The sequence below is a fragment of the Salmo salar genome, chromosome 06, assembly GCF_965601325.2.
Source record: "Salmo salar chromosome 06, fSalSal1, whole genome shotgun sequence".
Taxonomy (NCBI): domain Eukaryota; kingdom Metazoa; phylum Chordata; class Actinopteri; order Salmoniformes; family Salmonidae; genus Salmo; species Salmo salar.
In genome coordinates, this window is record NC_138296.1 from 24,179,547 (window position 1) to 24,200,335 (window position 20,789).

General features: G+C 44.2%; 2 protein-coding genes across 4 annotated transcripts in view; both read left to right on the forward strand.

Annotated features, from left to right (window-relative positions):
- Window positions 1-4,320, forward strand: part of LOC106606598 (TOM1-like protein 2) — a 36,911-nt gene extending 32,591 nt beyond the window's left edge. For both annotated transcript variants that reach the window (XM_045719959.2, XM_045719961.2), the window contains one exon: window positions 462-4,320. In XM_045719959.2, coding sequence (XP_045575915.2) covers window positions 462-607 — 146 coding nt within the window. In that variant the 3' untranslated portion in view covers window positions 608-4,320. The remainder of the gene's footprint in view (window positions 1-461) is intronic.
- Window positions 4,321-7,333: 3,013 nt separating this feature from the next.
- The window catches only part of LOC106606621 (sterol regulatory element-binding protein 1), a 31,266-nt gene continuing 17,810 nt past the window's right edge, over window positions 7,334-20,789 (forward strand). The window contains exons 1-9 of one of the 2 annotated variants that reach the window (XM_014202958.3): window positions 7,334-7,648; window positions 10,249-10,842; window positions 12,293-12,456; window positions 12,710-12,853; window positions 14,725-14,943; window positions 15,688-15,805; window positions 16,285-16,445; window positions 19,810-20,026; window positions 20,242-20,426. In XM_014202958.3, the coding sequence (XP_014058433.2) occupies window positions 7,546-7,648; window positions 10,249-10,842; window positions 12,293-12,456; window positions 12,710-12,853; window positions 14,725-14,943; window positions 15,688-15,805; window positions 16,285-16,445; window positions 19,810-20,026; window positions 20,242-20,426 (1,905 nt within the window). In that variant the 5' untranslated portion in view covers window positions 7,334-7,545. The remainder of the gene's footprint in view (window positions 7,649-10,248; window positions 10,843-12,292; window positions 12,457-12,709; window positions 12,854-14,724; window positions 14,944-15,687; window positions 15,806-16,284; window positions 16,446-19,809; window positions 20,027-20,241; window positions 20,427-20,789) is intronic. The other variant, XM_014202959.3, reaches the window with a different exon arrangement.

Genomic DNA, 20,789 nt, shown 5'->3' on the forward strand with positions numbered 1-20,789 from the left:
AGCTCTCATTAAATGTGGCATAGATTCAGTTTCTTAATTTGTGTGTCAAAATTCTCTGATCAGCTCTTTAGTACTTGGTATATTAGGCTGCGTTTACACAGGCAGCCTAATTCTGAGCTTTTCCCACTTAATTGGTCTTTTGACCAATCCAATCAGATCAGAATTGGGCTGCCCGTTTATACGCTGCCTTTGTGCTGTTATTCTCAATCCTGCTCCTGGAGCAGTACTACAGGCTTTTGTCTCAGCTTAGTACCATCACACCTGATTCAACCAATCTACTGATCTTCAACACATTGATTGGCTGAATCAGGTGTTTCACTGCTGATGTGGGGCAAAAACATGCAGTACTGTGCCTCTCCAGAAGGTGCAGCAATGAGGATCACTACGCAAAAAGTCAACAACTGACTAACCATTTTTATATGTCCTGCTGTTAACAGGGGTTTTCTCTCCTCTTCCTCTAGAATTTGATAAGTTTCTGGAGGATCGAACGAAGGTGGTCGATTCCTTACCATCGCTCCCTGGTGATGAGCCTGGTCCCCCTCTCAGCGCCCCCAGCGGCACCCGCAAGAAGGCTGAACGGACGGAGGATGCCCTCTTTGCCTTGTAGACTCTCCCCCAGGAAACCTCTCTCTCTGAGGCATCTACAGTACCTAGGTATCCCCCCCGGCCCACTTGCCCTATCCGCCACTCCTGCCAAGCAGCAGTGTAGCTACTGAACTGAACACCAATCCTCCTCCTGCAGAGGACCATGCTTGCTGTCCGCCTGCCCAGCCGCGTTGCATCATGTATTACTATTGGGGTTTTGATCCGTCTGTCAGTGTGGGATATGTCTGTGGTCTTGTATCTCATCTGCAGCTAGCTACCCTAAGGAGGATATAACCTAACATTGTGAGGATGAGGATAAAATGACAAAACCTCGTCTCTATGTTCCTCTGAAGGTGTGAAGATTAACAGAAAAAATCCTTCTGAAAAAGCAGACAGAGGCATATAGTCTATACAAACAGAGGAGTACTGTGTTAGTTTAAATGTAGCTTATGAATAATTTCTGCGTTTATTCTTTTAATGGTTTGTACTGTACTATGTACTAGCGCTGCACTATGTAGTTGCCTCTTTTTCCTTTTTGTTTTTTACTCGTTCCTTTTTAGGTGTCCTTAACCCTTTCATTACCCATTCTACAGTTGTGAAATGTTGGTACAGGGAAAGGCAATGCATGAGGAAAGACTACTGTTTGACAGACTCCATGCTAGTGTTACTCAATTATGGCCCAATAGTTCATCAGGGCCAAATGGCAAACATTACTTACCTGTGTCTGTTTCCACATTTCAAAAGGGAGAAGGAAAAAAAAAAGATATAGCTGCAAGCAGCCATGTCAAGGTTCAAGCCCTATGGCACCACAGCAAATATCTGTTACACAGCTTTTATATTTGCTTTCCTCTTTGAAAAGCTGTTGTCAACTTCCCTCCATGTTATTTTGTGTGGTGTGTACATACTGTAGGGGAAGGAAAGGGTCCAAAATAGAACCTAAGTAACACCCACCAAATATTTGTGATCGATATTATACAGGGGGTACCGGTACCATACATTGACTCGTTACCGTTACCCCCTGTATATAGCCTCGTTATTATTATTTTATTGTTGCTCTTTTATTTTTTACTTTAGTTAATTTAGTAAATCTTTTTCTTAACTCTTATTTTTCATAAAACTGCATTGTTGGTTAAGGGCTTGTAAGTAAGCATTTCACGGTAAGGTCTACACCTGTTGTATTCGGCGCATGTGACAAATGGAATGTGATTAATATTACCGCTACAATGGTAAAACAGCCGTATGAGTTGCAGCAGTGACGTTCCGCTCTGGTAGTACATGTACACTATGTAAGTGTGGCGATTTTGAGTTTGTTCTTCCTAAGAGGTTTTAATGACAAACACATTTAGTAATTGTTTATCAGAGGCGGTTGGTGGCACCTTAATTGGGAAGGGCGGGAATGTGGTAATGGCTGGAGCGGAATAAGTGGAAAGGTATCAACAACATCAAACACATGGTTTCCATGTGTTTAATGCCATTCCATTCGCTTCTTTCCAGCCGTTATTATAAGCCGTCCTCCCCTCAGCAGCCTCCACTGGTGTCTTCTAATTTTGGGCTATTCTTCAATGTTTTCCTTCCCCTTCTACTATGATGAGAATAATTGAATGAGCTTTATGCACTTTTGGACCCTTGAACGTTTCAGTATGTTTATCCTTGTGTTAATAAGATGGGAACTCTTTTTATAGGACACAAGATATTTTCTTAGACTAATTGCATATGATTTTATATCGTTATGAAATTTCTGCCCTTTCCTGCTCTACAAAGCACACTTTACAGACAGTCGTAAATAGAAAAACGGACACTTTTTCCTGATATGGAAATTGAAGGAAAAGTGCAGGTGAAATATGGCACTGAAAATCTAATCAAATTGTAATTTTATGATGGTATATTCGTAGCATACTTCACAGAAAATAGTTATTGCAAACGCTTATACATGTAGTTATTGTAAAATAAAAATGTACGTATGTTTACATAAATATATGTATATACATCATAAATATGTGAGTATTACCTGCAGTACATGTTTAAAAGTCAAACTGAATTATTAGCTTTTGTGTAGGTCGCTAAGTCGAAAGGCTAACTCATTAATGTATTGTTTGGCCTCCTGGTTGTATATGTACAGTAATGTCATGCAGGAAAATGAATTCCTCCCAAATCCTTTCTACTTTGGAGAAGCTCCCCTGCTCTCCTCTCTTTACTCATTCATGTGTGGAACAGAAATAGGTTTGGATGTGCTTCGGAAGGATGACCAAAAACGTTATTTTTACTGTGTTTTATGTATTTTTACTGTGGTCTGAATTGTTTGGTAAAGCTTCCTGTCTTTCATTTTTGAGGATTACAGTGAGTGGTAGCTGTGGGCTGTGACTCTGCTAGTGGGACTGCCCCTTTTAACCTGTTAATATTCTATTTTACTTTGCTTACCTACAATAGGTGATGGAGTTAGATGAGGGCATAACATTGTCTTCCTGTTGTCAGGAGAACATGGGCTATAGACCTTTTGAGGCAAAAGAGATTCGTTCTTCATTTCAACTCTTTTGCCAGTACTTTTCAAAGTTAATGCTTCTACAATTAACACCAAATTAATAACGACAAAACGCCATGACGTTTCACTTCAATAGGAACTATGTGTTTACTTGCAAGTATCCTTATATACTTAGCAAAATTCTGTGTATTATACTGTAAATGAGATACTCATTTAAATAAAATGTAATATTTGTCAGAAAAGACCTTACTGTATTTTATTTAAAAACATCTGCTTCCAGATAAAACATTATTTTTAACAGTCATTTATAAATGTTAGAGGGTGATATTACAAACAAGTACATTATTTGTATGATTTGTCTTGGGCATTAATGTTTGAATGTGTTTTAGAATAGTGTAACAGAATAAACTGTTATTAATGAGCTTTAACTCTGTTTCATTCTTGTCCTATTTGGTCTTCTATTGCTTTAATTCCACTTCTTATGAAATAGTAGCATATATTTTACAATCAACAACTGCTGTTCCTCTTATATCTTAAGACTGGACAAAGCATAGAGATGTTTGAACTAAGATTCTTTGTTACATTTTTTCAGTAACATCTCACTTGATCATTTAAACAGTTGATTTCTATGTGTCACTTATTATTTTTTATTTTTTTAAACCAGAAGAGTTATATGTATATGCTTACTCTTTTACGGCTGTCCTCCGATCAGATGGTTGTGTGAACCTGTTGGGTTGCTATGGATCATGTGAATCTGTTGGGTTGCTATGGAACATGTGAGCCTGTTGGGTTGCTATGGAACATGTGGACCTGTTGGGTTGCTATGGAACATGTGGACCTGTTGGGTTGCTATGGAACATGTGGACCTGTTGGGTTGCAACAGGAATGAGCTACTGGACATTGTAACGCAATGTGTATCTTCACTGTCCACAAAACTGGTTGAAAATATGTAATTTCAACAGCAAAACTAGTTGAAATGTTTTTTCAACCAGTTTTGCTCACTGAGTATGGACATGGGGGAGCTGGAAATTGTGTCCTCCGGTGTTCTGTTGAGGAACAGCTGTTTTTCCTGACTAGGAAATGTTCCGGTCCAGACTAGATGGTCAGGAGAACTCTTGTCCCTCCTGTATGATGATGTGGGTGTTCTATGGCTGTGCTGTTCTGCAATTCATTACTTTGGTTTCAGCTTTCTATTGTGTGACCTGATTATGCACGTATTAACCAATAAAACACTAGCAACGTGTGACCTCTACCAACACTTTGTTTGTGGTTATTTTCTTGTGTGTGTGTTACATTTGTCCTTGCGATGGAGTTAGTATATGAAATATGATAGTGAACACACATGGTAAATTCAGGCAGAGACAAGCTCATGGTTCAACCTGGAATAGTGGCCCACTGAGTGATGCAACGGACTCACTTCTTGCACCATGTTATTCATAGCACTGCATGTTTCCCCTGCCCTGAACCTTTCCTCTTATAGTTATACCTCCCCTCCCATGCCAAGGTAATTGTTTCCTGTTGATGTCCATGGAGACACTCCAGATGTATTAACGCAACATGCAACAATTTCAATGATTTTACTGAGTTACAGTTCACAAAAGGAAATCAGTCCATTTTTAAATAAATTAGGCCTAATGGATGGATTTCACATGACTGGGAATAGAGATACCTTAAAAAAGTAGGGGCGTGGATCAGAAAACCAGTCAGTATCTGGTGTGACCATTTGCCTCATGCAGCACGACACATCTTCTTCGCATAGAGTTGATCAGGCTGTTTATTTTGGCCTGTGGAATGTTGTCCCACTTTTTAATGGCTGTGCGAAGTTGCTGGATATTGGCGGGAACTGGAACACGCTGTTGTTCACGTCTATCCAGAGCATCCCAAACATGCTCAGTGGGTGACATGTCTGGTGAGTATGCAGGCCATGGAAGAACTGGGACATGTTCAGCTTCCAGGAATTGTGTACAGATCATTGCGACATGGGGCTGTGCATTATCATGCTGAAACATGAGGTGATGGTGGCGGATGAATGGCCTCAGGATCTTGTCACGGTATCTCTGTGCATTCAAATTGCCATTGATTAAAATGCAATTGTGTTCATTGTCTGTAGCTTATGCCTGCCCATACCATAACCCCACTGGGGCACTGTTGACATCAGCAAACCCCTCGCCCACACGACGCCATACACGCTGTCTGCCATCTGCCCAGTAAAGTTGCAGCCGGGATTCATCTGTGAAGAGTGCACTTCTCCAGCGGGCCAGTGGCCATTGGAGGTGAGCGTTTGCCCACTGAAGTCAGTTACGATGCAGAGCTGCAGTCAGGTCAAGACCCTGGTGAGAATGACGAGCACGCAGATGAGCTTCCCTGAGACGATTTCTGACAGTTTGTGCAGAAATTCTTCAGCTGTGCAAACCCAGTTTCAGCAGCTGTCCGGGTAGTTAGTTTCAGACCATCCCACAGGGGAAGAAGCCGGATGTGGAGGTCCTGGGCTGGCGTGGTTACACGTGGTTTGCGGGTGTGAGGCCGGTTGGACATATTGCCAAATTCTCTAAAACGATGTTAAGGCGGCTTATGGTAGAGAAATTAACATACAATTCTCTGGCAACAGTTCTAGTGGACATTCCTGCAGTTAGCATGCCAATTGCACACTCCCTCAAAACTTGAGATATCTGTGGCGTTGTGTGATAAAACTGCAATTTTTAGACTGGCCATTTATTGTCCCCAGCATAAGTTGCACCTGTGTAATGATCATGCTGTTTAATCTTGATATGCCACACCTGTCAGGTGGATAGATTATCTTGGCAAATGAGAAATGCTCACTAACAGGGACGTAAACAAATTTGTGCACAATTTGAGAGAAATAATATTTTTGTGTGTATGGACATTTTCTGGGATTTTATTTTTTCAGCTCATGAAACATGGGACCAACATTTTACATTTCGATTTTTGTTCAGTATAGATCCGCCTGGATCTCCCTGACTGAATACATTGCACACCCATAGACCTCTCTATTGGATCTATGCTGATAACTGGCTGCTCCTTTGGCTGCCTGTTGAGCATCACACTGATCTCCTGGTGTGTTGCCAGATTCAAAAGAGCATCATGTCAGTTAGGACAACAATCGCCCCAGGCAACAAAGGCAGTCCTGCTGACAGCAGGCCGGGCCCCTATATACTATATCGCTCCTGCTCCACTGCTTGCTATTCAACAACTAGTTTGCAGCTGTGCTACTGTCGGTCGTTGACCCATTTCTTTCCAGTACCACACCTTTGTTGTGCCCTCTTTGTGTGTGCTTGTGTTTTGGTGAGCTCACACACGGCTCACGTCCTACTACAATCCACATATCGGATAATTTGATAAAGGTTATTATTGCTAATTATTGAATGGTCATTCTTGAGAGCCATTACTTTGTGTTAATTGCTTAATTACCATGGTTTGAATAATATTTGTTTTTGTTATTTATTGTTTGAAGAAAATGTTGTTTGCTTTGACTTTATGCTACATGTCATTGTCCAACCAAAAGGGACTTCCATGAGCTTTGTCAAATCAACCCTGTTAATCTCGACTTGCCCTAAAAGTTTTGAAGCCGCACTGGGCACTGTACGTATGTCCCTCCACATATTTAGCCTGCTCCCCCTTCCCCTCCACTACTCCAGGAGAAATACATGATGTAACCACGGGAGCCAAAGTCGTGATGTCAGATCACCCCACTCGGTTTCCGAGTTCCCCATTGGTCGATTTCTCTGGTTCTACAGGCAGAGTCATCACTACGGGCCACACAAGCATGAACGGTTGTTAGCCCACCCCTGCTTGGCGTTGATTGGCTGTTAAGGACAAGCCCATAATAAACATACCAAGGCTATTGTTTTCCAAAGGACAATACCATTTTCTCGATTATAAAACGTTATTAATGCATTATATAAGTGCAGACCACGAAACAAAACAAATATTAAAAACATGACATGATATTTCCACGTTCAATTTATGTATTTGGCACTTGAAGAAACGTATTAACTTTGGATATGTATTTCCCCACAGCGTATTAATTTTGGATATGTATTTCCCCTACTACATTATAGTAGTTTTCAAGGAACACTGCTTTTTATTCTTTGCAATAGCCATGCACAAATGTAAATACCATGGACATACTGTATTTCGTCCTGGAGTTGCCAGTCAAAACAGGTATGAGACCATGAAGGGGGAGACAGAATTCACAGGTGGTCGGGGATTGGCTAGAACAAGTGTCACTCATTAAACACCCTGGAACTAGCTAGCCAAGCATGTGGATCCTCAATGAGCACTGTTTAGCGTGAGAAGTGTGCCTCTTGGGCATCAATATGAAGACAGAAGGCACTATTTGACAGATCAATAACAGAGTTTGAGTTTATCTCACTGGAATTATTGCAAATGTAGCTAGATACACAAACATCGATTTAAGTGGAAATCGTACGTTTTTAACTAACCATAACGAGACAGCAAAAATGAACTTGTCTTTTGACGATCAGTCACTGGATAATCTGGATCCAACCATATCCCTAAATGACCCTAGCGATATTGACACGGCTCTGCTCAATGACATTGATGGTAAGAACGATAAGCTTACTTGTAAACTAGCTAGCAAAACGGACAACTTGAACTTGGTAATGCGTTAGCTAGTTTTAGCTAACTATCCATAGCTAGTTAGCTGTTGTTGTTGCGAACGTTAGCTAGCTAGCCAAACAAGTGACAGCAATAGCAGCAACACATAACATTACATGAAACAGCTTGTACACATACCGTTACTGTGTGCGGTACTATTAACTACGTATAGGCACCCAGTGAGTAATTTTGAATGATGTACAGCTTAGTTAGCTGTCATGTTAACAAGTTAGCTAACTAACATTAGTTATGACCTTAAATCAAATTTACGAGTTTTATATTTGACTCAAACAGTAACGTTATGAGGTAGTAGGAGAAAGCTTCCTTCTCTCAGGGTCGAGGAGAATCCTAACTAACCTTAAGGAACTAGCTAGCTAGCTACTGTCTGAGTTCGGTGCTTGTTTTTCTGTTGTTGCTGCTCTCGTTTTTGCGTTTTGGTTGTGATCTAACTCTAGACACATTTGTATCTGCTATTTTGCATGTTATTGATAAGTTAAAACAATGTGCATACTACACGAGCTGATATTTCCCTGCTAACTTGTGTGTGATGAACAAAGTGTCCCGCCCCCTCCAGCTTGTCCTGCTGACATCACGACGAGGTTAATGTCGAGCATACCCTGTCGGGTTCTATAACATGAATCATGATCTGATGGTTGCTTTTTTCCCACCCATATATCATTCATATTTATGTATGAATGAATCATATGTTGCAGTCTTATTAATAACATGTTAATCGTTTATATTTAAATTAGTTAAATTATATCAAACCTACTTACATTAATGCATCAGTGCATTCAATTGAATGGTGGCTATTCGATTCGTTGGTGCTATTAACTAATGTTATTTGTCAGTATAATCAATGGCTGGTTGTTTGCCAACAAGTGCTCTGCTGCAGCATCTCACCCTTCATTGATTCCATGCACCCACCCTAAAAATTGACCGAGAGTAACCCAGCACTAAATTGTCCCATAGTAACCCCTTCTCATTGAAACCACCAGTGCTTCCTCTCTTTCTATCTTGGGGGCTGGTCTGCATTGCAAGTGTCTGAGGCACTTTCTGATTGGTCGGCAGCGATCACCTCATACAAAACATTGGTTTACAAATCCAGGCTAGTTAGACTGCTGTGGCAGTGCAGACAGAGAGCAGAAGCATTAAGTGTGTTCCGTTATTACTGGACCTAGTCCTTATAACATATGACTATTAGCTTGATGATTTGGTCTAAGATTAAACAAAGTGGTCTTTCTCCTTGCCAGTGAACAGCCTCCTCACTGTGCTGCCTGAAACTCATTTGGGATAGCCCAGCCTAAAGCCTATTTCTGTTGGAAATCCAGAAGAATAAACTATACTGTACTAACGAAGGTTTCTCATAGACAATAATTGTGAGCATCTCTAGCTTATGAAACAAGTATGCTATACAGTGTATTACCCTAAAACAAGGCCTGTATTATTATTATTATTATTATTATTATTATTAGAGAATAACGTTTTCAGTGTGAGTAATGAACTTGTTACTATTACTAAGCTCCATGTTCTAATGTAAAGGGCTACCATGCCATGTTCACATGGAGGGTGCAGCATAGCATAGTAAACATCACCCTTGATTTTCATCAACACTCAATTCTTCTTGCATCTCCATCCTCACCTACTCAGGGTTGTTGTCCTTTTGACAGACCGTGTGCATCATAATGCTGTGAATAGTAGTGAAGTAGCTGCAGGTCTGGGATGGTGTGACTGTGATCATAGTGTCTATTGTGTTGCCTGTCTTGCTGTGGCCCTTTTGTGGCATAGAGCCAGTCTGCTCTGCAGCAGTGGCTCCATAATAACTGCATTACTGACCGCTGACCAGGACTGCACTGAGCTGACCCCATTTACTGTCCTGCTCTACTTCTCAGATCAGGGCCCATATCCACAAAGTATCTGAGTATGGGTGCTGTTCTAGGATCAGATCTTTTGGGTTCATGATAATCTGATTCATTATGATCAAAACTGATCTTAGATCAGCACCTACTCTGGGACACTTTATGAGCCCAGTTCTTGGTGTTTTCTAGTTGAGTCAGGGCAGAGATTAAGTGACCCATTACCATGTGGTGTGGAGAGAGAGATGGGAGAAATGCTCTGTCAGTCAGTCACCCAGTGGGTCAAGTCTTAATTTAAGCCTTTTGTTGACAATCGTGAAATGCTCCGATTGGATTACAGGGTTTTATCTCTGCTCCATTCAGAGGCCCAGAAACCTAGTTTGGTCATTGGGAGGCACGCTGTTAAGATGTTCAAATTGAGTGCAGTATGGAGTGAACAAAAGGGTCTGCTGGTGTGTGTGTGTGTGTGTGTACAGCTGTTTGTTCCAGCCTAGCTTTAACACATTCAACTAATGATTCAACTAATCACAGTCTTCAATTTAGACTACTTTGTTTTAGTTTGGCCTTATTTGACCCTCTTCTCCTGATTTCTGTGGCAATGTCATGGTTAACAAGGTATCTCCTGTCTCTCTCTGTCTCTGGTTCTCTCAATCTATGGAGTACTCTGACTATATCCCCATCTCTCCTCAGACATGCTGCAGCTCATCAACAACCAGGACATGGTGGAGTTCAACCAGGACATGGCGGGTCTCTTTGACCCCCCTCAGTTCACAGGGGTCACCCCTACCCAGGACCTCTCTGCCCTCGGCCTGCCCCACTCCATCCCCTCCCCTCCATCCACCACATCCTCCTCCATCCTGAGCAGCAGCCCCCACCTTGATGCTCTCCTGGGGCCCCCCATCATCCGCAGTTCCTCCCCCCCAGACAAGGCCTTCCACTCCCCCACCTTCCAGCAGTCACCCCTGGCCCAGGTCACCACCTCCACCCCTGTACCACTACCCAGGCCGCAGCCGCAGCCAGCTCCCCAGCAGGGCTCTCCATCAGCCCAGGCTGCTCAGGGTCTCAGGCAGCCCAAGGTGGACGTGCCCCTGCCGGTCCTCTCCCCCCCAGCCCCTGTTCCAGTCCAGCTTCCTCCCCCAGCCTCCTCCCCCCATACTGTACCCGGCCAGAGCCCCGTGTTCAGCGCTGCCCCCCAAGCCCTGTTCACCTCTCCTGCCCCCCAGCAGCCCCAGGCCCACGCCCAGCAGATCCGGATTAACTACAGCACCCAAAATGGCTACAAAGGTGAGGAACAGATTGTCTCTCTTCCTCTGTATTAATAGTTGAAATGCTGGTAGTAGATGGATGAGAGTCTACAATAGCAGAAAATAAGGCCAAGGCAGCAAACGAAAGGAAACTTAAAACTGAGTCACTCCCCTAATCCTGACCCCTTCCACGTGGAGATGAAACATAGCTATTTTAATGGTTGTAGGGGTTTCCCCATGGCCCTCCCTGCACAGCCCCGTCCTGCCAGATAATGGGGACCCCACCATGTGTTGCTAGTAGAAGAGCCACATGGTTGTTAAGACTGTCTTATTTATGATGCAGAGCAGGGCCATACTGTTGTGGCTGGATGAGAGCAGAGCATGACTGGAGGAACAACTTACACATGCTCACACTCCTACTGTCTCACACACTCTCACACACTCTCTCTCTCTCTCTCTCTCTCTCTCTCTCTCTCTCTCTCTCTCTCTCTCTGTCTCTGTCTCTGTCTCTGTCTCTGTCTCTCTCTCTCTCAAGGCGAGAAGTAGGGACTGAGAATGGACACTGGTATACAAAGCACAAACACTCACTCCCTTAAGAAAGCCCACTTGGTGTTATGTTATGAGGAGGTAGAGTTGTGTTCTATGGTGCAGTAACAGTAGTAGTTCAGCATGTTTCCAAAGGAGAGTCGGTGGGTTCCTCAACCTCCGCTGACTGTCAGTCAAAATCCCAATCTAATACCCGCTGGTCAGAGTGAAGGACCGTCCCTGAGGCTGAGAGAAGGTGTTTTGTCTACACTATCTATGAGCCACATTCAGATATACACACCTTGCCTGCGTCGCATACCTGTGCAACATTGTCCCTTTAACAGTGTTATGAAACTACAGTAAGAGAACTGCCCCATGCAGCCATGCCCCAGCATTACAAACCTACTGACTCTGTGTAGACCAATGTCTTTACAGCCACCTAACATACTGTTATGTTACACACACTGCCTGCTACAGTCATCATATCGTATGTTTTCTAGAGGTCAAAGGTCATTCCTACAATGATAATCCATACTGTTATCGGTCAGTGACTCAAGTGTCTTTATAGCTACCAAACGTACCGTAGTGAACACTTCCTGCTTCTGCCATTATCACATAATGATATCACTCACCAGAGGGGAAAGGTTATACACTACTAAGCCACGCAAAAAATGTATGTGAACTTTGGCCTCGCCAAACACTTATGGTGACGACAGTACGGGGGGAAAAATGTATGAAATGTATGCATTCACTACTGTAAGTCGCTCTGGATAAGAGCGTCTGCTAAATGACTAAAATGTAATATGGTGTTTTGGTTTTACAGCTTGAACCATTTCAAACACAATTGAGTCCATACTAGCAGGACGTTTTGAACCGAGAAATGAATATTTAAGTAGTCCCTCCTTGTTTCAGGCAGTTTTCTTCCGTTTGGTGCCTAATGAACATGACCCTGATTTTTTTTCTAGCTGTCAATCATCAAGGAGGCCCCGCCCAGCCCATGGTCAGCCTGTCGTCGTCCCCTTCCGGCGTTCAGCCAATGACCATCCATGCTCTGACCACCACGGCCCCCCTCCTGACCACCTCAGCAAGCCCCCCAACTCAGACCATCGCGTCACACCACATTCAACAAGTTAGTTTGTCCACCTGGAGTGAGTGTGTGTGTGTGTGTGTGTGTGTTATGTTTGATGAGACTCATTAACCCAAAGAATATCACCACACCAGAAAAAAATGATTTGTTCTTTGTATTCAAACCTATTATTTTACTAGTATTTGTTTCATTTGTAATTTATTTCAATGGAACAGAACTGCTCCCTCAGCCTTATAGTCTAACCCTCCATCTCTATCACTCTCTCTCTCCCTCGCTCCTCCTCCTCTCCTCTCAGGTGTTGCTCCAGCCCCAGTTTATCAAGGCTGAGTCTCTGCTGCTGACCACCCTGAACCGTGACCCCTGTATGGTCACTACTGTGTCCTCTCCATGCATCACCTCCCTGGACACCACCACATCCCAGAGCACCCACTCACTGCAGGTAGGAACCACATCCCAGAGCACCCACTCACTGCAGGTAGGATCCACATCCCAGAGCACCCACTCACTGCAGGTAGGAACCACATCCCAGAGCACCCACTCACTGCAGGTAGGAACCACATCCTAGAGCACCCACTCACTGCAGGTAGGAACCACATCCCAGAGCACCCACTCACTGCAGGTAGGATCCACATCCCAGAGCACCCACTCACTGCAGGTAGGAACCACATCCCAGAGCACCCACTCACTGCAGGTAGGAACCACATCCCAGAGCACCCACTCACTGCAGGTAGGAACCACATCCTAGAGCACCCACTCACTGCAGGTAGGAACCACATCCCAGAGCACCCACTCACTGCAGGTAGGAACCACATCCTAGAGCACCCACTCACTGCAGGTAGGATCCACATCCCAGAGCACCCACTCACTGCAGGTAGGAACCACATCCCAGAGCACCCACTCACTGCAGGTAGGAACCACATCCCAGAGCACTCACTCACTGCAGGTAGGAACCACATCCCAGAGCACCCACTCACTGCAGGTAGGATCCACATCCCAGACCACCCACTCACTGCAGGTAGGATCCACATCCCAGACCACCCACTCACTGCAGTTAGGAACCATCACCACAGCCCAGACCACCCACTCACTGCAGGTAGGAACCACAGCCCAGAGCACCCACTCACTGCAGGTAGGAACCACAGCCCAGACCACCCACTCACTGCAGGTAGGAACCATCACCACATCCCAGAGCACCCACTTACTGCAGGTAGGAACCACAGCCCAGACCACCCACTCACTGCAGGTAGGAACCATCACCACAGCCCAGACCACCCACTCACTGCAGGTAGGAACCACAGCCCAGAGCACCCACTCACTGCAGGTAGGAACCATCACCACAGCCCAGACCACCCACTCACTGCAGGTAGGAACCACAGCCCAGACCATCCACTCACTGCAGGTAGGAACCATCACCACAGCCCAGAGCACCCACTTACTGCAGGTAGGAACCATCACCACAGCCCAGACCACCCACTCACTCCAGTTAGGAATGAGATGATAGGAATTGTAATGTCATAAAGTAGTAACAGCATTTAGAAAGTGTCATTTTCCTGAAGAAAAATTCTCCAAAAGTATTTTTATGGTAGTGGAAGAATACAAAGTATTGTGGTGTATAGGACATAGTGTCAAACATACTGCCTGTTGTTTGAGGGGGAAACAAACTCAATATACTTGATGATGACTAAAACTGAATGGAAACTGTAGAAATTATCTTGGACCTACATTCATAGAGTTTCCTCACTGTCCAGCTCACTAATGCAAAATTCCCAAAAACGATGGATAGAGTACAATTTATTGCAAACTTTAACGGCAATGGTATCTAACACATTTTCATTGCGGCCCTCTGGATGTCGTTGAAGACCGAATGCCCCCCCGGGCAAAATGAGTTTGACACCCCTGATCGAGATGCTACTTTAGTGATTTGTCTTCTTAGAAACAACGTCTCTCTTCCCTCTTTCTTCCTCCCTCCCTCCCTCTCTTTCTCTCCTCCCTCTTCCTTCCTCCATCCCTCCCTTTCTCTCTTCCCTCTTTCTTCCTCCCTCCCTCCCTCTCTTTCTCTCCTCCCTCTTCCTTCCTCTCCTCCTTCTTTCTTCCTCCATCCCCCACTCTTTCTCTCTTCCCTCTTTCTTTCTCCATCCCTCCCTCCCTCCCTCCCACTTTCTCTCCTCCCTCTTTCTTGCTCCATCCCTCCCTCCCTCTTTCTCTCTTCCCTCTTTCTTTCTTTCTCCATCCATCCCTCCCTCTTTCTCTCCTCCCTCTTTCTTCCTCCATCCCTCTTTCCCTCTCCTCCCTCTTTCTTCCTCCATCTAGGCTCTGATGAGTGGTGGTACCTTCCTGACCACAGTGCCAGTGATGATGGACTCTGACAAGCTGCCCATCAACCGTATCACAATCAGCAGTAAACCTATGGGCCTGCCCCCCAAGGGCGAGAAGCGCACCGCCCACAACGCCATCGAGAAGCGCTACCGCTCGTCCATCAACGACAAGATCCTTGAGCTTAAAGACCTGGTGGCCGGGACTGAGGCCAAAGTATTAATATTGGAAATATATACGTATATTTCAAAAAAACATAACATTTACAAAATGTTATTTGCAACATACATTTTAAGCAGGAGATTCCCATTGAGATACAGTAGAGCTTTCAAGAACTGAACCATCTGACAGAGAAAAGTAACTGTCTGTGTCCGAATACCCATACTAGCGTACTACATTCTGCATACTCATTTAGGCTGATCTAGTAGAAGTCACTTGTCTTTTCCGACTCGAGTGTTTGACAACAGCTGATAATCAGATAAATTGACACGCTGTACCAAAACGAACGAATGGCAGGAGTCATCGCAATCGCATATTAGATGACTCATTTGGAGTACTATTACATTTTTTAAAATACTATACATTATATATTTTTTTGCATACTGTTTAGTACGCTAGTATGGGTATTGGGACACGGCCACTGTTTTGTTTGTGGATTCCAATGTCAAGATGTTAATGCTGTGTTCGTATTATATCGAGGGAAGGTCATTGGTTGCGTTCAAATGCATACTGTTTATCAGAGGCTCTTAAAATCTTGCATTAAGTTTGTATTTACCTTTTTCATCTGCTAAGCAGCTCAACAAGTTGTTGTATTTACCTTTTTCATCTGCTAAGCAGCTCAACAAGTTGTTGTATTCACCTTTTTCATCTGCTAAGCAGCTCAACAAGTTGTTGTATTTACCTTTTTCATCTGCTAAGCAGCTCAACAAGTTGTTGTATTTACCTTTTTAATCTGCTAAGCAGCTCAACAAGTCGGCAATTCTGAAGAAGGCGATAGACTACATCCGCTACCTGCAGCAGTCCAACCAGAAACTGAAAAAAGAGAACATGGCCCTGAAGATGTCTGCCCAGAAGAACAGTGAGTGGTTCTCCTCCTCCCTGCCCTGGCTCTTCTTCTCCTTCTATGCCTGCCCTTTCCTCTCTTCCATCCTCCCTTTATCGTGATCCTATTGTTATTCATTATGAAGAAGAAGGATTCTTCATGGCTAAAGCTTTTAATTGCTTAAAGAAGTGCTTTGTGAAATGCAGTCATTTTCTGATAGCTAGTGCTGGTTGTGCTCGGATCAAGAGCTGGGCCTGTATTCATAAAGCGTCTCAGTAGGATGGCTGATCTAGGATCAGGTTCCCCCTGTCCATATAATTGTATTCATTATGATTTAAAGGCTGAACTGATTCTAGATCAGCAGTCTGAGACACTTTATGGATACAGATATAGTTGTCATAACAGTGTGATGAGGTTGGCCTGAACTATTGTGAGGATGATCTTTTCTTTCTCTACCTCCCTCCTCTCTTTTCTCTTTTCCTCCTTTCTCTCTCTCCCTCCTCTCTGCTCTCCAGAGTCTCTGAAGGACCTGGTAGCCATGGAGGTGGACGGCCCACAGACAGACGTAAAGAGCGAGCTACCCACCCCTCCGCCATCCGATGTGGGCTCTCCCACCTCCTACTCCCACTGTGGCAGCGACTCAGAACCCGACAGCCCCATGGGGGAGGACAGCAAGGTGGGTTTCACAACCTGAGACGTGAAAACTCACTGAAAAAGCATTGAGTGGAGCCAGTCAGGATACTGAATGTTACCTGTTACTAGGGTTGAACTTTTTGGGGAATATTCTGAGGTGGAAACTTTCCGTGGGAGTTAATGGGAATTAACGGAAATGTATGCAAATGAATATTAATACCATTTAAATGTGATGTTTTTTCCATTGGATATATTTACCATATCATATGGAGACATAAACATAAACCTTTTACCTTATCATAAGTAGACATAATTGCAAATGATTAAATCCTTCCAATAGAAATAACAAAACGATTTCGTTATGAATTGAACTTCAATTAAATGAGTTGACTCTTCACATGGGATGATTTCACTGAACAACAAAAAGGGAATATTGAATGATCCCCAATGATCCATCGCATCTCCCAAAAACGTTTTCAACATACATCTGTAAAATGATAGTCTAGAAACTAAAGCTTTGGTTGTCTTCCTCTCAGGCTTCCATGTCTTCTCCCTGGACCTCCTCAATGTCTATCTCTTGAACATCAGACTCTGAGGCCTCATCTTCACTGTCACTTTCTGACCTTGTTGAGGATGGCTCGTTGTCAGGCTCAAAAAGCCTCAAATTTGCCTGGATGGCCACCAATTTTTCAACCCTTGTATTGGTCAGCCTGTCGCGGGTTTTGGTGTGTGTGTGTGTGTGTGTGTGTGTGTGTGTGTGTGTGTGTGTGTGTGTGTGTGTGTGTGTGTGTTCCCAAACAAGTACCAGTTGCGCTCTGAGGTGGCTGATATTGGTGGGATTTGGAGGATGATGGAGGCAACAGGTGAAAGAGCCTCAGATCCACAAAGTCCCTTCCACCAGGTGGCTGATGAGATATGTTGGCACGACTGGCATATTGCATCTCCATCCCAAAGCCCTTGCTTGGAAGTGTACTTCGCTAGACTGCCAAGAACCTTGCCCTCATCCAGGCCAAGGTGGCGAGACACGGTAGTGATGACACCATAGGCCTTGTTGATCTCTGCACCAGACAGGATGCTCTTGCCAGCGTACTTGGTGTCCAACATGTATGCCGGGCGTGTATGGGCTTCAGGCAGGAGTCTTCACGCATTTTTTATGTATTTCAGAACTGCAGTTTCCTCTGCTTGGAGCAACAGTGAAGTGGGCAGGGCAGTACGGATTTCTTCTCTTACATCTGCAAGCAGAGTCTGAACATCAGACAGGATGGGATTGTCTCCCTCAATCTGTGCAATGGCTACTGCTATAGGTTTCAGGAGTTTCAGGCTGCTTACCACTCTCTCCCAAAATACATCATCCAGGAGGCTCCTCTTGATGGGGCTGTCCATATCGGCAGACTGATATGGCCGTTTCTTGGAGAGACTCCTTCCCCTCCAGGAGACTGTCAAACATGATGACAACACCACCCCAACAGGTGTTGCTGGGCAGCTTCAATGTGGTGCTCTTATTCTTCTCACTTTGCTTGGGGAGGTAGATTGCTGCTATAACTTGATGACCCTTCACATACCTAACCATTTCCTTGGCTCTCTTGTAGAGTGTATCTGTTGTTTTCAGTGCCATGATGTCCTTGAGGAGCAGATTCAATGCATGAGCAGCACAGCCAATGGGTGTGATGTGAGGGTAGGACTCCTCCACTTTAGACCAAGCAGCCTTCATGTTTGCAACATTGTCTGTCACCAGTGCTGTCACCTTCTGTTGTCCAAGGTCATTGATGACTGTCTTCAGCTTATCTGCAATGTAGAGACCGGTGTGTCCCTTGTGTCTGTGCTCTTGTAGATTACTAGTTGAGGGGTGGAGATGATGTAGTTAATTATTCCTTGCCCACGAACATTTGACCACCCATCAGAGATGATTGCAATACAGTCTGCTTTCTCTATGATTTGCTTGTCCTTCACTTGAACTCTGTTGAACTCTGCATCCAGCAAATGAGTAGATAATGCATGTCTGGTTGGAGGGGTGTATGCTGGGCAAAATCTCTTCCAGTACACATTGCCTGTGAGCATCAGAGGTGAACCAGTTGCATACACAGCTCGAGAAAGACATTCATCAGCATTTCTCTGACTACGCTCCTCCATTGAATCAAAAAAACTTCTGATTCCAGGAGGACCATGAGCTGTTGCTATCGATAAGGTGTCCGATTCAGAATTTTCACCTCGAATAGAAGTAGTGAGACTTTTGTCAGAGGTTGCTTGTTGTGAGCGCTGAGGGAACTTTATGCACTTGGCCAGATGGTTCTGCATATTTGTTGCATTCTGCACGTATGATTTGGTACAGTATTTGCAAATGTACACAGCTTTTCCTTCTGCATTAGCTGCAGGGAAGTGTTTCCACACATCAGATAGTACCCGTGGCATTTTCCTGTAAAGATTAGAAAAAATACAATTCCATGTACAGATAAATAGTTAAGCAGTTAGATTAAACAACTCCTTTGTAAGATAAATGTTTTAAAATTAAACATGTATGGAAACAGGTGAATTAACACTCCTCAGTTAGCAGGCTCAAGCAATTAAAACCCACATGGTAGCAGAAACTAACTAGCATAAATTGTTAGAAATTATTTAAACACACTTTGTTGTAGGCTACTATTTACTAGTTAACAAAAAATCATGTATGTCATATAAAATATATTCACCCCACCCAGTATTGTAATCAAAACTTACCAGAAAGCATGTAGTCCTTGGCTCAGACAGTGTAGTAGTGTGGGCTCAATAGCATCTCATTCGTGTGCAAGATCTTGAGAATCAGCTGTACATGTGATGGAAGAATGCACTGTGCATGCAGAGGGTGGCAATTCCATTGAATTGGGGATAGTTTAACCAAAATATGCCACAAGACCTAGAATTGCCTTATGTGTACCACAAAAAAGGTTCACTGTTACAAGCTAACTTTTTTGATGAATTTAAGCAAAATTCCCCAAATTCCAGGGCTTAACTTCCCATGGAAAACTTCCGGAAAAATTCTGGAAATTTACCGGAAAGTTTCCGACCCATTGCAACCCTACCCGTAACTAATGCTTCTCGTGACTTTGAGAAATGAGCTTGAAAGATGTTGGACTTCTCTGCTATAGTTACTAAGAATAGAACATTGTGAAAGGAAATGGTAATTCTCTAGCAACATACATCTTGTAGCAACAAGGCTGGAGACAAACTTAAACAGAGAAGCTAAACCGTTGTTTTGTTCAATGGCTAACCATTGGTGTCTCCAATTATCATGTAAAGTAAACTTATGATAATAAGTTATAGTTCTTAGTTCTAACTCCCTGATTACAATTCTAGTTCCAGTTCCATCTCTGCTTCTTGCTTTAGGTCTGATTCTAACCCTGACTCATTGTGTTCTGTCCTCTCCTGTCCAGCCGGCGGTCAATCTGATGGACACGTCCTCGTCCACCCCGGGCAGTGCTGGCATGCTGGACCGCTCCCGCATGGCGCTGTGCACATTCACCTTCCTCTTCCTCTCCCTCAATCCCCTGGCTGCCATGCTGTGTGGAGGGATGGGCTCCAGCACCAACGCTAACAACCACGCAGTGCATCCTGGGACAGGCAGGAACATGCTGGGCCTAGACAACGCAGGTATGGAGGGAAAGAGGGAGGGTGGCGGAGGTGTGTATCTGTGTCTTACTCCTAGTGAGCTCATCTAATACTCCCATGTGCATTTTCTAGTATGTCCATCTCTTTTTTGTCTGTGCGTGTGTTTGCGTGCGTGTCTCAAACTCATGATGTGTGTCCAAAAGTCATTCTGTGTGGGTGACTCCAAAAGTCATCCTCTCTCTGTGTTCTCCTCCTAGCTGACTCGTGGGGCTGGATGGACTGGGTGCTACCCACTCTGTTGGTGTGGCTGCTGAATGGTGTGCTGGTGGCTGGGGTTCTGGTCAGAGTGTTGGTCTATGGAGAGCCAGTCACCAGGCCTCACTCTGGATCCTCCGTGCTGTTCTGGAGGCACCGCAAGCAGGCAGACCTTGACCTGGCACGGGTGAGAATATGGAGAATGTGATTTCGTCAAAATGGCATCCTATTCCCTATATAGTGCACTACCTTCCAAAGTAGTGCACTATGTAGGGAATAGGGTGTATGGTGTTCACTCACTGCTGTACAGTGGTTCTTCCTTTAAAAGTTGCAAGCTTATGCCACGACCGTTAGTGGTAGATGGTGGCATTCTGTCATTGCACCACACTATCACAAGGGGGAGTTAGAACGCTGATCTATCGGTAGTCTAAACTGTGGCACAAATTGACTGTCTTTTTGTAAATTAATGGAAGCGTTTTCAGTCTGAGAGTCCTCTGGCACTAGAGTCCTGCATCAGGCAACAACAAAAAAACTGTCGGTGTGCCTGGAG